The following is a 17,988-nucleotide window of genomic DNA, read 5'->3' on the forward strand; positions in this document are numbered from 1 at the left end:
TTCTTCGATCTTGGGCAAGGGATAGTTGTCAATGTTTAAGCAAGGGTTCAAAGAGGCCTTATAATCTCCGCAGATGCGTACGCTGCCATCTTTTTTTACCACAGGTACAATTGGTGAGGCGAAAGCACTGTTCGAAATGGGCTCGATCACGCCCAGACTAACTAGTTTTTCCAGTTCTTTCTCCACCGCTTCTTTCAGTGCGAACGGAATGCTTCTAGCTTTACAAAACTTTGGATGCTGTTCTGGCTTCAGGGAAAGTTGAGCTTGCTCACCTTGAATTTCGCCGAGTTCATCGCTGAACAACTGCGGATGTCGCTTTAAGACTTGTTCCAAGTCCCGGTGGTCTTACGCACCCACGTGATTAACGCTACTCCAATTGAGCCTGAGCTGATATAACCAGTCTCGTCCTATGAGAGCAGGACCCTCCTGGCAGAGAATGTGCAGAGGTAGCTGGAGAGACTGGTGCTGATGCTTCACGTTTACTGTTACCACTCCTTTTGGGCGCACGCACTCCCCTGTGTACGTACGAAGCAACACCGATGCCGGGCGTAACTTCATCTGTGGGAAGCGTGAGCGAAATAAACTGTACGGCATCACTGACACTGCTGCTCCAGTGTCCAGCTCCATGTCAAGCGGAATTCCCTGAATACACATCGTAAAGCGTATCGGCTCTTGACGTGGTTTCTCGAGCGTTGTTTGCAACAGTGGCTCGATGTCTTCCTCGGTCTCGAATACGCCGAAGCTTTGCCTCCGGTAGTTTCCTTGTCGTGCGTCTTGGCCGCTCGCTTTCGAAGGGTGCGAATCAGATTCAAGCTGAGAGCGGCAGACTTTTTGAATATGCCCTACTTGGTGGCATTTAAAGCAAGTCGCTGTTCGGAACCGGCAAGCCCGGTTGCGATGACGCAAGCCACATCGCGTGCATGGTGAACCGTTCCGTCTAAGGGACTCTTCTGCAGAAAACTTCTGAAGGTCTTCCTGGGTTGCACTGCTAGGTCGGCACTCTGTGACGTTCTTGGAAGCCGCCTCCACTGATAAGGCTATCTCAACCGCCTTTTTGAAGGTCAGAGATGCATCCTCAACAAAAAGCCTCTTCTGGATGCCAGCGCTAGCAATACCACATACAAATCTGTCTCTCAGAGTTTCTTCTAAGTTAGCTCCAAAGTTGCATGTTTCTACAGATTGCTTGAGGCCTGCCACGAACTGCGCGATGCTCTCCGTTTGTTGTTGCGTTCTTCGGTGAAACCTTGCTCTTTCCGCAATAACCGATGGCTTGGGTGACAGATGCTCTCGTAATGCTTTCTGCAGTTCTGACAAAGACTGACTAGTAGGAGCGTTCGGGGCAGTCAAACTCTTCAATAACTTGTACGTCTTCGGACCCACGATACTCAGGAAGGCATCTACTTTGTTCTCGTCTGGAATCTTATTCACTCTAAGGAATACATTAATCCTTTCTTCGTAAGTTTCCCAATCAGACTGAGATTCATCGAAAGATTCCACTTGCCCAATCGTGACCATCCTGGCTGTTTCCGAGTCGCTCCGTCGTGGTCCTTCTTGTACGCTTGGCTGAATATCCGTCTTCACGGTCCCCGTGCGATCGGTCCTCGTTCTGCTTCAGAATCCCATCCTCGTCGCCAAAAAGTTGTCGTGTCTTGCTAAGGGAAACGACACTGTAGCCGAGGTGCAACAAGAACTCGGGTTTATTGTCAGCCGGCCGTCAGACCGCGCGTCCCGCTGGTCGACGACTGCCCGCGAAAACCAACACGCATGTGCTTATATCGAGATACAGACAGGCAAGGGGGCGGTGCCCAAATACCGGCACGTGGCCGTGAGTTGGCCGTTTGCTTATCGTGATACAAACACTACAGGTCCTAAATAATTACGGCGTATTCTAGTAACGGAGCGATGAGGGAATGGTATGCCCATAGACGAACACTAGGTGGGGATGGCTTCGGTCAGCGCGTCAAGAAAAAGTTTCCGCATTGAATTTGCTACTACAGCGTCTATGTGTTTTGACCACGAAAGGTTGCTAGTAATCCATAGGCCCAAATATTTATACTCTGTCACCTCTAATAATGATATGCTGTCAGTACCGTGCACAAAATGAAGAGGCATTTTCTTGTGTGTAATTTTCATGAAGACAGTTTTTTTCATTGTTAATACACATCTGCCATTTGTTGCACCACGCAACCACCTTCGCTAGGTCATTATTTAGACGCACCTGGTCGTCAACTGAAGACACCACTTGATAGAGAATACAGCAATCCGCGTACAGCTTCAGCCGGACTGAAAGATCTGCCACAATGTCATTAATAAAAAGAAATAAGAGCGGTCCCAAAACAGATCCCTGGGGGACGCCAGGCATAACCCGGACAGTGCTAGAAGAAATATTATTTAGAATGACAAACTGACATCTGTTCGAGAGGTAAGCTGTAATCCATGTAAGTATCGTGTCGTTTTTAATGTAATAGCTTAATATATGAATTAGTTTGTTATGTGACACCTTATCAAATGCTTTGCGGAAATCCTTTAATATTGCGTCTGTTTGCTTTCCCTGGTTAATCGACTGAACAAAGTCATGCACAGTTTCAACTAACTGTGTACTTGTAGAAAACCCACGCCTGAAACCATGCTGAAAATTGGTAAGTACTTTGTTCTCTTCCAAGGAACCTAATATATGTTTATAAATTATATGTTGTAAAATTTTACATGATGTCGACGTTAGGTAATTCTCGATGTGTGCTTTTTTTCCGGTTTAACTTGGTAACAACTCGTCGTTTAGCTTTGGTTTCTGCCCCCGGTTACGTGATCTAATCGCGTTGTCGGTTACACGGCGGGCCTTCACGTCCTCCTCCGTCACCGCATCGCGTTCAAGCGAGGCTTGGGCACGCCATCTATATCTGCTCCGGCGTCTCTCGCGCCGTTCCTGCACACCGCCGCAACCTCCTCCTCCATGGCTATATCCCGCGGCTGTAACAATCCTGCATTTATACTGGGACGCAGCCTCCTTGCGCATGCGCGGTAGCGCACATCATGCATGCGCACCGCTGGCGAGGCGGAGGCGCGCAGTGACGTCACTCGGCTCCTAGCGCATGCGCACAGCTGTCGAAGCGAAGCAGTCGGAGCGGCGGCGAGGCGCACGCCGGCTGCGCGCTGTAACGCCACTCGGCTCCTCACGCATGCGCAGAACTGCACCTGTTCGAGGTAGGCGGAACGGCGAAACTGTGGCCGATGTAGCTTTCGCTACAAAAAATCCTCCACGCGAGCCTCGCACACACAAACGTTGGCGATTTCTGCTGCCGGGCGCAAATAAACTTCGAGCGGCGATCGAAAGGGCAAAGCGACGGGGAAAGAGGAAATTTTTCGCCTCGCCGTGGCACTCAGTCGCTTGCATAACCGCCTGTGGTTGTCAATCTCGCGGGACGGAGTGGAGCGACGCTTGCTGCACTTCCTTACGCCCTCCCGGTGTTAAACAGAGGCGTTCTATTCCATAGCGGCCAGGTCTTATCGCGCGTGAGTCGAGCCGCGTGAAGTGACGTGATACCATTCTGCGTTGGAACGCGTTCTTCAGTACCACTGGCTGTAGGCTTCGATCACGAATGTCTGCGGATTAAGATGAAACGTTACGTCGTAGTAGATAGGATAGGATAGGATAACTTTATTTGGCTCTAGCACAAGTGCTTTTTTTTTTATGTGGTCAGATGAGTCCATCCGCAACGGTCGGTTGTCCCTATTCCAGGGCTCCGCTGGATGCTGCCGTCAGCTGAGCTCGCCGTATCAAACCGATCTGGTCATCGCGGCAGTCGCTGGAGAGCAGACCCTCCCATTGCTCCACACTTGGGTTTTGTATAACTGGGACGATGTCGACTTTCTGACATGCCCATGTGATGTGATACAGTGTAGGTTTTTCATGGCACCACGGACAATTGTGTGCGTAAAGTGTGTCACTGCAAACGGGGTCATATCCAAATCTAAACACACTAAGTAAAATTCACGTCGTAGTAGAGAAATCTTTCCACCACTCCTGAAACAAATAAATCGCTATTGGCCTAAGATGGATGGGCACCTCACGCATCGCACCCAGTTTCGCCGCCGGCCACACTGCGTGTTTCACAAACGCACTTCACTAGAGCACAACTGCCCGCGCGGAGCGGGATTTTCCACAAGCTGCTTCTTGCCACCAGAGAAGACATTCTCGCAGATGCGATGAGCCGTTTGCGCGGAACTCGCGATATGTGCGTGCGTTAATTGATGCAACAAATAATTGTTGCGTCAAACGCAACCGTCGATCCTTTGACTCACGCTAAGCCTAATCGGCCGGCTAGTCGGAATATGCAAGGGTGGAAGAGCGGGCTAGTTGGTAGTTCATCTTGGGGAAAAACACAGCGCACTCCTAAGACAAGGACGAAGAAAGACAAGGCGACACAGCGCTTACAATAGCCCAAATAATTCGGAATAGGTCGGATTGGCGCCGACAAAAGAAAACATGCAAGCCTGAGGACGTCGATCAGCCCCCATCTCGACGCGTCTGCTGCTCGTGTTTTGTAACTAAAAGAGAAACGGGCAGCGACTCGAACACGCGTGCCAGAACTTGGGCGGACCGAAGGTGGCTCGCGTGTGTATGGCATACAACTACACAATGGAAGCCCGCGTTGCGATGTCCGTTTTATTGCGAAGCAATACTACTTTCGCTGCCACCTCAGCCCGTGCCGTGCCGCGGCCGCATAGCCACGCTTGACCTTTCGCGTGACCTCGCTGCGTGACGTCATACCATCTGTGTAAAAACGGGGCCCCATCTCACGCCGTCGCCTTGCGCGGCGCATAGCCACGGCCTGACTCCCGCTCCTCTCACCAGGGGCGCTGCGCGCTATGTGACGTCATACTATCTGTGTAAAAACGGGGCCCCATCTCACACCGTCGCCTTGCGCGGCGCATAGCAACGGCCTGACTACCGCTCCTCTCACCAGGGGCGCTGCGCGCTATGTGACGTCATACCATCTGTGTAGAAACGGGGCCCCATCTCACGCCGTTGCCTTGCGCGGCGCATAGCCACGGCCGCGGCCTGACTGCGCTCTTCTCGTCAAGCCCATGAGATGCCGCCTCCAGCCAATACACTTCGGTAGGTTGCAAAGAGAAAGCATCAGTGAGCTACGGAGACAAGAAGAACGAGAAGAACGGCTTTCCAAGCCACGAGCTCAAGACGAGCTTCGCAATTACCAGGCTTAACCAAGCTAAGCCACAGCCAATGTTTTTAGTCGATTCGCAGCAAACATCGCGAAATAAGGAACGGGTGACGAGTGACAGTCATTTTCATTGTAAATGTGCGTCAACAGGTCTCAACGTTTTGAAATGACGGCGAGAACTGCGGGTATATGAGCCTGGATAGCCGGCGCACGGCGCCGCCAAGTTCGAAATCAGAGAGCTTGGAGCAGTTTGGCGTAATTTTCTCCATTTTTTTCAGGATGGCGCAGTTTGGCGCATTTGGCGCAAGAGTGGGGTCACTGCAAGCTAAGGCTATCCCGTTAACTCTCTCCCGTTCCTTGAAGAGCCCTGGTATAGCGATGAACGAGGTTCAAGGTTGCCGCTTTCACTTCCTGATCACAGCCTGTTCGTAGCTGTCAGTTGTGAGTCCTTCTCATTCTGGTCCTTTGTCTGCAAGTGCTGTTTTTTTTTTCTCTCAAGATGTACTATCGGGGAGAAAAGTGGTATACTCCACGCGGCGGGGGAAGTAGCAACGAAAAACTGCGGCATTTTCGCGAACTAAAGCACGAAACATTGAAGCGAGCCAAGCGACATGCCAGCTGATAATAACGGCCCCGCATTGGCTGTCTCCATTCCAGATGGCGCCTGTAGATGGCGTTGCTCCGGCTCCCGCCGCGTGGAGTATATCACTGTTGTCGCCGATAGTACCTCAACCAACTCGCCAGCCACACACCTTCCTCATGTTCGTAGCCAGCCATTCAAAACACCTCCACAGCGTTACGGGTCTGACCGGCGCCTTGGTTAGTTTCTTCGCAGCCGGTGGGGGTTAACTGACGTATCTACACAGGAGGTGCATTACTACCGCAGGATGGCCAAACCTTCTTCCGCTGAGGGACTGCGTTGTCTGCTAAAGGCCACACCATAGGCCTGGCTATATTTTTCCCTTTACGTCATGGCTGCGCCACGCGGAAATCTAGGAAATGCAAACGGCGCTTACCAAATATCCAGCGTGGTCTCCCTGACGCCCACCAGGTAGTAGTGGCAGTTCTCCTGCAGAGGGAAAAACGTTGTAGCTCAGAGGGAAAAACGTTGTACTTCGGTTCAGGTTATGGAGCTTAACGTCCCAAATCGACTCAGCCTATGAGGGACGCCATAGTGAAGAGCTCCGGAAATTTCGACCACCTGGGGTTCTTTAACGTGCACTCGCATCGCGCAGTACACGGGCCTCTAGAATTTCGCCTTGATCGAAGCTCGACCGCAGTGGTCGGGATCGAACCTGTGTCTTTCGGTTCAGCAGCCGAGCGCCATAAGCACTGAGCGGTGGCCGGAAAAACGTTATGTAGTGCAAGCCATAGAAATTAGCTGTTTGGAGAGCGAAAGCTATGGCGTATCGGACAACTGCACGCGGCTTGGCATCTGTAACATTAGGTCCGTTCGGGACACTGGATAGACAGCGCGCCCACCCTGCCATCCTGGCAGGTGGCAGTCAATAACTGATCGCGAGACTCTACTCACCTAATGAATTCTGCGGCCTATTGCTGCGCTACCGCGTGTCTGCCACAACGTTGTCAGCACTAACGCAAGCAGGCCACATCTCTCTCTCACCACCCCACGTACCTCACAGCTCGATTCAGGCGTCTATGACCCAGCGAGGCAGTTATGCGCCTAAAACGTTGTCAACGCCAACGCTAATGAACGCCGACGGCCTATGGCTTCAATGCCGCGCCTCTGCCACACCGTTGTCAATGCCAACGCATGCAAGGCACATCTGTTACTACCGCCACGTATCTTAAAGCGCGACTAAGGTGTCCACTGTCCCAAGGGGCCAGTTATGCGCCTTTGGTTGCGAAGCTGCCGCTCTTCATCATTTTCGTAGCTTAAAGCACGACTCACAAAATCGTTTCAGCCTTTGTTAATACGGAATGCCTCTTTAATATCCAGGGGTGTGGTATTTTCACCCCGCTTTGCCCGTTGTGCACAGGCGGCAGTGATTGTGTAAGTGCGCCCTCGCTTTGAATTTACCGAAAAGGAAGTGTCTTTCTAGATGATATTTCTTGAGACACGTTTTTTTGCAGAACCCTTTGCTATCTTATTGTTTCTACTCGTACGCATGTGTGGGTCCTCCTCTCTGCTCTTGCCTTTTTATGCGAAGCATACTACTTTAGCTACCACTTCAGCCCTTCACCGCGGTTATGCGCCTCCAAATCACGTGATACATGACGTCACACCACGTGACACGATGACGTCACGACAGTGGAGAAACGGGGGCCCACCTCGCGCCGTCGCTGTGGTTGTGCGCCTCCAAATCACGTGATACATGACGTCACACCATGTGACTTGATGACGTCACGACAGTGGAGAAACGGGGGCCCACCTCGCGCCGTCGCTGTGGTTGTGCGCCTCCAAATTACGCGCCACGATGATGCTTCGCAGTCTCCAGGCTTAACCAAGTTAAGCCTCAGCCATTTTTTTTCCCATATACTCACTCGCTTCCTGAGTGGATAAGCAGTAGCAAGTTGCGCTTGTTTCGTCTCTCTTACCCCTGTGTTTCGCGCCTCTTTCTTCAAAACCATACGGAGCCTAACTCGCGAGAGTGTATTATTGAAGCGAAAAGCTTCACTGAACTAGTCAACACTGCGCTTCGCGCGAGCCGGAGGCCACATTTGAAACTTCTGCGCATGCGCGAAACCAAGCGACGTCATTCACGGCGCAGGTGGCCGCCGCCGCTGACTCCGTCGCCTGACCTTTCGCCGCCGCCGCGCGCTACTGCGCATGTGCGCCGCCGCTTCTCCTCCTCGCCACCGTTTGACCTTTTGCCGCAGCCGTGCGCAGCGAGCATTTGAAAGGGGGGGGGGGGGAGTATATAAGGCGCACTTTCCCGTAGAACGGGCGCAGACACTCGCCATGGAAGGAGAAGAAGAAGCAACAGTCGGACGGTGCAGAAACACCGATCCAGAAGTGGTAGCTTGGGAGTTGGCTGAAAAGCACCGATAGCTTTTCGCTTCGAGATATCCAGGCTTAAACTTAGCTAAGCCACAGCCAATTTTTTTTATTAACACTGCCATTTACTGGCATTTTATGTGTAAAGTAAAATATTACTTCGTAGTTTTGGGCTGTTGTGTTTTACGATGACTAGCTGAACGCTTTGTATTTTGTACGGCACTTAAGCAACATGCATTTCGTTTATACGTTTAAACCATAATTTGCATTTACTTACAATTTCCTACTTAAGTCGCATACTGCATGCTTCATCTACACCGTTCATTTTATTTTATTTATATACATTTATATATATTTTATTTATTTCAATATTTGAAATATTTAATATAATAAATATTATAAATAATAGTAATAATTATAATAAATAATTATATTATAAATAAAAATATTAAATATTTTATTTATTTATTCAACATACCGCAAAGGCCTCCCTTCGAGTGTATTTCATAGGAGGGTTGGGGGGGGGGGGGGTCGGTGTAAAAAATATCTGTATAAGGAACATAATTCACACGCAAACGAACAACAGACAGGCTAGGTATAACATGGAAGATAATTAAGCACAGCAGAGTAAACACAGAAGCAGGCGATAGAAAACAATATATCACAAATTATATGCTTAAAGACGAAGATAAGGCATAACGGAAATGAAAAATACTACATTACGGTATACTCAGCCCCTCACAATGTATCCCTGGAGGCCGGCATTTATGCAAATAAATAGCTAAAACTGCGACGCCGTAAATGCAGTCATAGATGCACTTGCTCGCAGGACAGCTCACACGTGGGCTCTGAACTGTTCCCCCTACCGGCGGTTGGAGCTGACAGACGGGCGTCCAGACGCCTCCAGGCAGCAGCAGGTGCACCCGCCCAAGGTTGTCGGCCCAGCACAGCCTCCCTAGGTCGCTGAAGCTGCAGAAAAGAAGAAGGGGCTGTCTCACCAAAAGGATTGGCCGAAGCGTGGCCAGATGTGACCGCTGTCGTCTGCGATGACGACCCTCTGCCAACGAACATCGCACCAGTGACGGAGCACTGGTTCAAGTGAACAGAAGTGGCGAACACTGGCAAGTCTCAGTGCTTGCACGATGCGTCACTCGCACGGCCTTTACCGTAAAGCTAATAAAGAGCGAGAAGCGATGGGAAAACAACAGCGGACACTTTTGCTCCGTGCGCCTTTCACAACAATCAGCGGTAACATATTCAGTAATATTATAAATTGGTCAACACCACAAAATAAATAAAACTAAAAAAATTAAAAATCCCCTGTGCCCCCTGGTTTCTGTGGCTGTTGGCTTCTCTCATCTTTATAACGAGCCCCTCATTCCCCTTCCCTTGTCTGCTTAATTGCTTAACGAGGGCCTTGGTTCTGGCAGCCTTGATGCCTTAGGAAGCATAAGAGGGTTCTAACACAGCTTTCACCCTCGCCGTTCGATCACGTTCTACGTCACATCAGGGGTAACTCAGGACGTGCTACGTCCGCCGCTTAAGAACGTGGGTTGCGCTGGTGAACACTCCCAAGTTCAGGTTATTTGTAAACATAAATACCCCCGAAAGCAGAAGGTTTAACAGCCGTCGCCTTAGCTCAGCGGTAGAGCACCGGAAGCGTGATTCGGAGGTCGTGGGTTCGGATCCCACCGACGGCATGTGGTTGTTTATTCTTCTTTTTTTCTTCTGCTTTCCTAATCAATTAGGTTTAAGCGGTAACATATTCAGTAATATTACAAATGGGTCAACACCACAAAATAAAATATAACTAAAAAAATAAAAAAAATCCCCTGTGCCCCCTGGTTTCTGTGGCTGCTCTCTCTCTCACACACACACGCGCGCGCGCGCGCGCACGCACACACACACACACACACACACGCACACACACACACGCACACACACACACACACACACACACACACACACACACACACACACACACACACACACACACACACACACACACACACACACACACACACACACACACACACACACACACACACACACACACACACACACACACACACATATATATGCCGCCGCGGTGGCTCAGTGGCTATGGTGCTCGGCTGCTGTCCCGAAAGACGCGGGTTCGATCCCGGCCGCGGCGGGTGAATTTCTTAGGAGGAGAAATTCGAGGCCCGTGTACTGTGCGATGTCAGTGCACGTTAAAGAACACCAGGTGGTCGAAATTTCCGGAGGCCTCCACTACGGCGTCTCTCATAGCCTTAGTCGCTTTGGGACGTTAAACTCCATAAACAAACCAACCAACGATATCTATATATATATATATATATAGAGAGAGAGGTAGGTTGCGAGAGCATGAAGTACTTTACTGCTTACAGGAGTATATAGCGAAGCTTGATTAAAGGAAACATTTATTCGACTGGACGTTTCGATCGGAAGACCGATCTTCTTCAGGAGCTTCGTTTCCAAGTCTTGTTGGTATCTTCCTGACCGCTGGACTGCCGTCACTACAACGTGGCAACATGGTGTAACTTGTAGCACCTTCGATATCCATAGCCTCCATCAGGTTAAACGGTAACACAACTCAAGAATCTTGACTCGCTTCCGAAGACTTCCATAGCACCAACAAGACTTGGAAACGAAGCTCTTTATTTGGGCTGACTTGCTACCCCAAAAGAACTGAATCACTCGTCGGCGGCGTAAGCCACACCGTGCACCTTTATTTACTCTTCTTACTTGTTGATTTCATCCTTCATAGGTCGTAGCCTGGTATTCGCCTTTTCATTCTCTGGTTGCCTTAACCTTTGTTCATTGTTGTCTGCATCTTTCACTCTCGGTTTCAAGGTTTTAGCCTCGTTTTAATGATTCCCAGATACGTTTTGCATTTAATCTTTTTTTCTATCATTCATATGGGTTCACCTTTATTTCTTTTATGCTTAGATTTTAGTGCTTTCCACGTTCATCTTTTACTGTCGTCACGGTTCGTTCCACGTCTTACCCCTTTTGCTTAGGATGATTTCGCTCTTAATGTGTGCTCAGGCTCTTTCTTTACCTTCCCCTCTCTTTTTTTGCAAGCTTGCCAAGGGTGTGAAGGCATGCACACACTGGTGTTGTTAGATTGGCTCTCCAGCTGGTCGTTCTTTATGTACACTTATCTGTTAAACTTATCTACTTTGTTTCATCCCGGCTGTGTCATGTGGAAGTTTGGAGCGTACAAAAAGGAATTCTCCAAGCGTTTTTGAATAAAAGTTGTAAGTCTCCGCTCTACGTAATTCCTGTCCCCGTGTTCTTTGGCGCAGTGAGCGAGGAGCAGCGACTTGCCCGCCAGAAGACCCTCCTCGACCAACTCACCCGGCCCACAGCAGCTCGGCTCCCGGGCGCAAGGGGAGGGCAAGGTGGGCGCTCGCTGCGAGCCCGTTCCTCACCAGGAAGCGCTGCACCGACACCGCCTGCCGCTCCTCGGGGCCTGCACAGCACACTGCGCTGCTGCTCTCGGGGATGTGGCAGCACAATGGTGAGGACAAGTTCCGCTCTAAATTCACCAGTTAAGGGGCTCCACGCGTCACATCACCGCGAGAGTGCATCTGACACTTTCATCTTGGAGCAGCGCTCCCTCCGCAAGGCCAACTTTTGAGCGTGAAGAACGCCCATCAAGCTGACAGCAGCTGTCAAATGGCATGTCGCAGCGGCCCCAGACAATGGCAACGATGAGCTTACCTGCACGCTGCACACAGAATGCAACAAAATGACAGAATTTCTGCCTAAAATTTATAGACGTCAGAAAGCAGAACTGGATCAACTAAGCTCAAAGGCAACCGCATAAAAAGGAACAGTAGTTTAAAGAATTATACGGTCCATGCAGTCCGTTGTTACTCTTGGCGGTCCACCGTGTGCATGCGAGCTGCTGCCGGGCGATCGGCACGTCACTGGTCAAGTGAATGTCTTGTACGCGCTCCGGACGCCGTATGGTGGAGACAATGCTGAAACCCAGGGGTCCGCGAATTGGCGTAGATGTCCGCTGGTCGATGCGAGTAGGAAGTAAAATTGGCTGTGGCTTAGCTACGGTTAAGCCTGGATATCTCGAAGCGAAAAGCTCTCGCTGCTTTTCAGCCAACGCCCAAGCTGCCACTTCTGGATCGGTGTTTCTGCGAATTCCGACTGCTGCTTCTTCTTCTCCTTCCATGGCGAGTGTCTGCGCCGGTTCTATGGGCAAGCGCGCCTTATATACCCCTCCTTTCAAATGCGCACCGCGCACGGCTGCGGCGAAAGGTCAAACGCTCAACAGGGGGTCTTTATCTTTGACTAAAAATTCCCTACATGAGGCACAGACCCTACCCACGGTTTCACTCAACTGAACAGATGCTAAGCTCAATTAATTCAGCATTCACAGAGTGTCTTGAACCACTGGTTCTAACACATGAAACCCCACTTAATGACTCTATCAGGTTCTTAGATCTCGCCCATTTCACTCCGTCCCATGCGTGTTGGTCGTACGAGCCTCGAGCAAAAAAAAACCCATCCTGCCATATGCATCAGCTCATTCAAAACTTGTAAAAAAGGCCATTATTCATTCTGTTTTTAATAGTGTTTTAAAGAAGTGTTGCCAGAATAGTATGGGACAAAGCTTTGCGAAACAAGTTGATCGCCTTACAATGGCTGGTTACCCGTCCGATGTCCTAGTGTCAGTGGCAGAAAAGCAGCTGAAAAACCTGAGACCTCGCTACTCTAGCGAACCGGTTAGGCAAAGGGAAAGAAGAGAGGTTGTTGTTTTGCCTTACCTCCATCAGGTGTCGCACAACTTCCTAAAAACTGGAAGTAGAACAGGGGTTGATGCATTGTTTTGAGCGCGGGAAAGACTTTCCAGGTTGTGCGAAAAAATTAACTGCACGACTAACGAACCGCGCATGTGTAAAGTTAAACATGGAGATCGGTTTGTCCCGTGTCAAGAAGGTGTGGTGTATTAACTGCCCATGTCCTGTGGGAAAAAGTACATCGGGCAGACTGGCCGCTCTCTCAACAAAACGCTAAAAGAGCACAGCGACAATGTCGCCCGTGTTGCTACCTCAGGCCACGTAGCCAAACATTGCAGGGACTGCAGCGCAGAAGACGGCAGCGACGATAAATGTGAACCTATGTACAGGCAATGCAGTGTCTTAGGGAAACACCGAGACACATTAACCGGAGAGATAATAGAAGCTTGTATGATGATAAGATTGCAGGACGACTGCATAAGCGCACCATCAGTGGCATTGTCCCAGAAAGGGATCAAATATCTAGAATGTGAAATCTGACACGTGCCGGCTAACCGCCGTTCTTGTACCCTTGCGCATGCCTGTAGCTATTCTTGTATGTAATTTCCTGTTCTGATCGCCAGGTGGTATAAAAACCCTACTGGTGTCGAATACAATTTAGTTGCCAGTCAGCGCTGCTGTGTCACCCTCCTGATTTGTGCCGTCGTTGCGCTGTAATAATGAATGGAGGTCACAAGAGGCATACAAAAGCCAATCATTGCTTCTTTGTTTTAATTGACTCAAACTGCTACGCCAGCCACCTTCTAGAGCAATCGCAGCAAATGAACAAGCAGCTTTTATATCGCAGTTTCCGTACACTCGTCAAGCGACCTCCAGGCATCTTGTACATAGTATTCTTCGGCTGATGTCTAAACCGACACAACATGAGAGAAAAAATTCGTTTAATTCCACATGCCGATGCATGTTTACTAATATCTTGCGTAGAGTGAAAAAAAAAGACATGTACAATGTAGAGGCTTTAATTTGTAATTTCCAAAGAGCGCTACTGTATGTTGTAGCTTCATTTAGGAGTTCTTTTTACATCCTTCATTTAAAATTTACATCCAATTTGCTTACCAACATCTGGTAATAGGGTAGCTGCATGATAAAACTTGCTACTGAACTACGCATAAATATAGAATTTTGCAATTTTACAATATATAACTGAACACTATTTTTGTTATCTAGGGAAATATAGGAAATTTTTGGCTGCAAATTACGGGAGAAGCGGCTCTGGAGGTTGGCAGCACTGGTCTGGGCTCGCTTTGCGCGACGGCGCTGGTTTCCAGAGAGGCCAGCGGAATGTGGGCAAGAGCACAACAGTACCCAGCACCTCCACCGATGTCACGTTGGTATTAAGCGGCCTAGGGTCAACAGTGGCGTAGCCCAGGACATACACAACACTTTCACAACACACACTTCTTTCGCTTCTAGATAGGCGCTTTCGTCTGCACGAACGCTACCGTCAATATTCCGCTTTTGTTTCACAACAAACTTGTTGCAAGTTAGCGCTCGCTTGTGTAAGGTCTCCTTTTACGTCCTGTCTGTTTGTGTGCTTCAAGCTTTTGGAACGACTCACCAACAGGCCCAAATAATCACTTTGCTTATTTGCCGTGAACTACATCCGCCAGGGAAGTTGTGCGCTTCATACGGGGTTCTCAGCAGCCGTAAGGGAAGCCACCAGTGCTTGTGGGCGAATTAAACATAATTTTAGTGACGCATCTGCGCTTCGTAGAAGAGACGCGCGACTCCGGCCTACAGCTCGTTTCGCATAACGTGAACTGCTGGGCGAGTTGGTGTGACATATCCAGCGAAGCAGCGCAACGGCACAAGCGAAGAAAGGGACGAACACAGTGCATGCAGCGACGCCAGCGAAGAGCAGGAACTGCTGTACTGACTTAGTCTAGTTCACACTATTGTGAGACATTCCAGCGGCTAAAAAGAGAGGGACAAAGGTAGACGAGACAGGACGAACGCGGTCCTGTCCGGCGTTCGTCCTGTCTCGGCTTCCTTCGTCCCTGTCTTGTTAGCCGCTGGAATGTCTCACAGTAGTACTAGAAACCAACCAGCCAAACTTACTACGCTTATCTAATTCATATTAACAGCGGTGTAGGAGGCCTGCCTGGAGGTACGCGGTGTGAAAAGCAACAAACAATACGAGAATGTTGCAAAACCTCTTCTGCGCTTTTCACATCAAAGCACACCAGTTCCCACTGTAGCTGCTCTGTGCTCTGTAAGCAATCAAAGCAGCACAGCACAACACACAGTAAACTGCCTCTCGACGGAACTGAAAAACGAACCTTAGCAATCCCGTTTTTGTTTTCCTCTTGTCCCTGCTGACGCAAATTTAGGAATTAATTCGGACGCTTTTAAATTACAGCATTAATTCTGTGGCCAATAGGCAGACGTATAACATACTTGACAGGAACGCGGTACAGATAGGAGGTGGCTCGTACATAGAGGATGAACGAGCCCTCGTCGAAACTTCGTTAAAACATTAAGTTGGGCTAGTTGGTAACGGCTTGAAGGTAACGACTTGAAGTTGGTAACGGCTCGTCGAAGGAGCATGGAATCTTTGACAGACGGCCCGAACACCTTCCTGTAATTGTCACTTTCCTTTTTCCTCATTAAACGTTTTCGTCACCATCATCATTACTTCCCCGTCTGCCCACTTGCGCTTTCCCGGCTCCTGTCTCGCGCACACACCGCTGTCAGAGCATAAGCGCTTGCAACGTCTTCTTGCAATGCATGCGGCACTAGTTAACCATCTTCCAGCTGCTCAGCCCGCATGCGCTTTAGACGCATATTCTAGGGAAACTTTACTACCAGTTTATACACACAGCACGAAGTTACGAAGTCTAGTGATATCACATGAGCATGTGGCCACATTCTGTCTACTTTGCTACGTCCCCGGTTTCCTGTCAGCGGCCCACCTCGGACGGCTTCGTGGTAGAAGAGGGCCAGCTGGTCTCCAGAGGCCGCCACGGCGACGTGGGCGCCGGACGCGCACCACACGGCCCGCTGCGAGCCGCCCAGGCTGAAGAGGCGCACGCAGCGGGGCTGGCTGCACACCGCCACCAGCCAGTCGCTGCCCAGCGCCACCCCCTGCGATGGCAGTCTCTGTGTGCACAAACATCGGAGCCACGGAGCAACTAAAACCGCACAAGAAGAGCAGAACACCTGCCACAGTGGCTCTGGCTAGCGATCCTAAGGAGGTGGGTAGAATCCCACACGCATTTCAAGGCTGTGCGATGCCAACCCAAGCGAAAGAAAATTAATGCGCCGCGCTCCACTACGACTCAGGAGACTACAGACGAGGGCCAAAGGACGTCCGTTTCCAATCTTCCGGGTGTATTCTGAACATCCACGAACAGCCGACGGACGTGTTCCGGGTGAGGTTAAATGTACACACTTAATCGTAACAAGGACGTCCAGCGACACCGTCCGTCGGCCACCTTCCCATACATTCGTCGGCAGTCCTTAACTGGACATCAACACAAGATACTCAGCGGATATTCGCACTTGTGGTGCATCGTGCTATTTTCGGTACAATGACGAAAGAAAATGGTACATGATTATGCAGCGTGGAATATTTTATTATACTTTCTGTGGACCACAGAAGCGTACATTACTGGTCTGAAATTATCGAACAAAACTGTAAACAAGGCACGAAGCTGGCAATACACTTCCCTCTTGCTTCCCTATGTAGTGGCGGAAAACAGCCTTCTGAATACAGAAATTAAAATTAATACTGACGCTTACACAACGTACACTAGAGCTAGGTACTTCAGCGATTCCCTGCACTTTGTCGCACTCAATTGGTGCACGCTGTCTGCACGTTAATGAAGTGTGCCGTGTCTGAACTGGGCGCCTGTCTTCATTTGAATTCACCTGCACACACGCAGCCCCAAATCGTTTTGCGTGACATGAGAAGGTTTCCAAACGAGGCTGAAGAAGCTGACGATGTAGCGATGGCATAGCTCGGCACCGTGATAAGCGCCTCAGGCACACCACCATTCGCACTCAATTCCAGTCACCCCCACCCTTCAGCCAAACTCATAAACACTCTCTCACACTCATTACAACTCACACAGCCACTTATTGATGACCACTCGCAGTAACAATTACTTACACTCATACCGACTCAAACTCACAATCATTCGCTCACCCACACTCACACATCCACTCGCTCTATTCAGGTTCACTCACTATTTCTTTGTTTACAACTGAGGGGACGACAGATTTACTGCCCCAGCCGAGCCGTCCGTGGCTCCATCCGGCTCTCTCGTCAGATATCAGTTTCGACGTTCGCAGGAAGTGCGCACTTCTCGTGCGTTTTCCATGGCCCTAAACAGCGTTATCCACCTGGCTTCCGCGCTTGCTGGTGAGACCATGCTTCGACGTGACTTTGAACGGCGTCTGTGTAAGAGTATTCAGCATGCCTGTACATTGGTTTTGAACCGTGTCCCAAAAAAACGTTAGAGATCACTGCTGCAGCCCTATTGAAGAAATACGTAAGCATGACGTCACACTTTATGCCGTGAAACCATACGACGTTACGATTGCGTAGGACGTAATCATGCGGACAAGCTCCTGATGACATGAAACAATCTACTTTACGGATTTTTGGCTCTAATTAACTAATGAACGCTCCTCAACCCCCGATTTATCATGCCAGAATTTTTGACGTTCTCTCCGATGGTAAGACTCTTTTTGGCATAAACCCATCCGTTCAGGCGTAATCGTGAGGACACGGTCGTGATACCACGAAACAACCCAGTTTACGGACATTTTTAGCTCTAATTAACTATGAACGCACCTCAAGCCCCCAGATTTCTCATACCAGATTTGTTGACACTCTCTCCCATGGTAACACTCTTTTTGGCATAAACCCATCCGTTCAGGCGTAGTCGTGAGGACACGGTCGTGATACCACGAAACAGCCCAATTTACGGACATTTTTAGCTCTAATTAACTATGAACGCACCTCAAGCACCCAGATTTCTCATACCAGATTTTTTGACACTCTATTCGATGGTAACACTCT

At 49.6% G+C, this 17,988-nt stretch overlaps 2 protein-coding genes across 2 annotated transcripts in view; one reads left to right on the plus strand and one right to left on the minus strand.

Moving 5' to 3' along the window:
* Positions 1-11,473, plus strand: part of LOC149367503 (uncharacterized) — a 33,650-nt gene extending 22,177 nt beyond the window's left edge. Inside the window, exon 2 of the mRNA XM_089555869.1 lies at positions 11,451-11,473. Within this exon, the coding sequence (XP_089411995.1) occupies positions 11,451-11,453 (3 nt within the window). The 3' untranslated portion in view covers positions 11,454-11,473. The remainder of the gene's footprint in view (positions 1-11,450) is intronic.
* Positions 1-17,988, minus strand: part of LOC149367502 (WD repeat and HMG-box DNA-binding protein 1-like) — a 248,311-nt gene that overhangs the window by 131,924 nt on the left and 98,399 nt on the right. Inside the window, exons 3-6 of the mRNA XM_089555875.1 lie at positions 15,875-16,046; positions 11,503-11,617; positions 9,006-9,108; positions 6,197-6,249 (exon numbers count right to left, since the gene is read on the minus strand). Coding sequence (XP_089412001.1) covers positions 6,197-6,249; positions 9,006-9,108; positions 11,503-11,617; positions 15,875-16,046 — 443 coding nt within the window. The remainder of the gene's footprint in view (positions 1-6,196; positions 6,250-9,005; positions 9,109-11,502; positions 11,618-15,874; positions 16,047-17,988) is intronic.

This window comes from Amblyomma mixtum, chromosome 1, assembly GCF_055824585.1.
Source record: "Amblyomma mixtum isolate Tamu chromosome 1, ASM5582458v1, whole genome shotgun sequence".
Classification (NCBI taxonomy): domain Eukaryota; kingdom Metazoa; phylum Arthropoda; class Arachnida; order Ixodida; family Ixodidae; genus Amblyomma; species Amblyomma mixtum.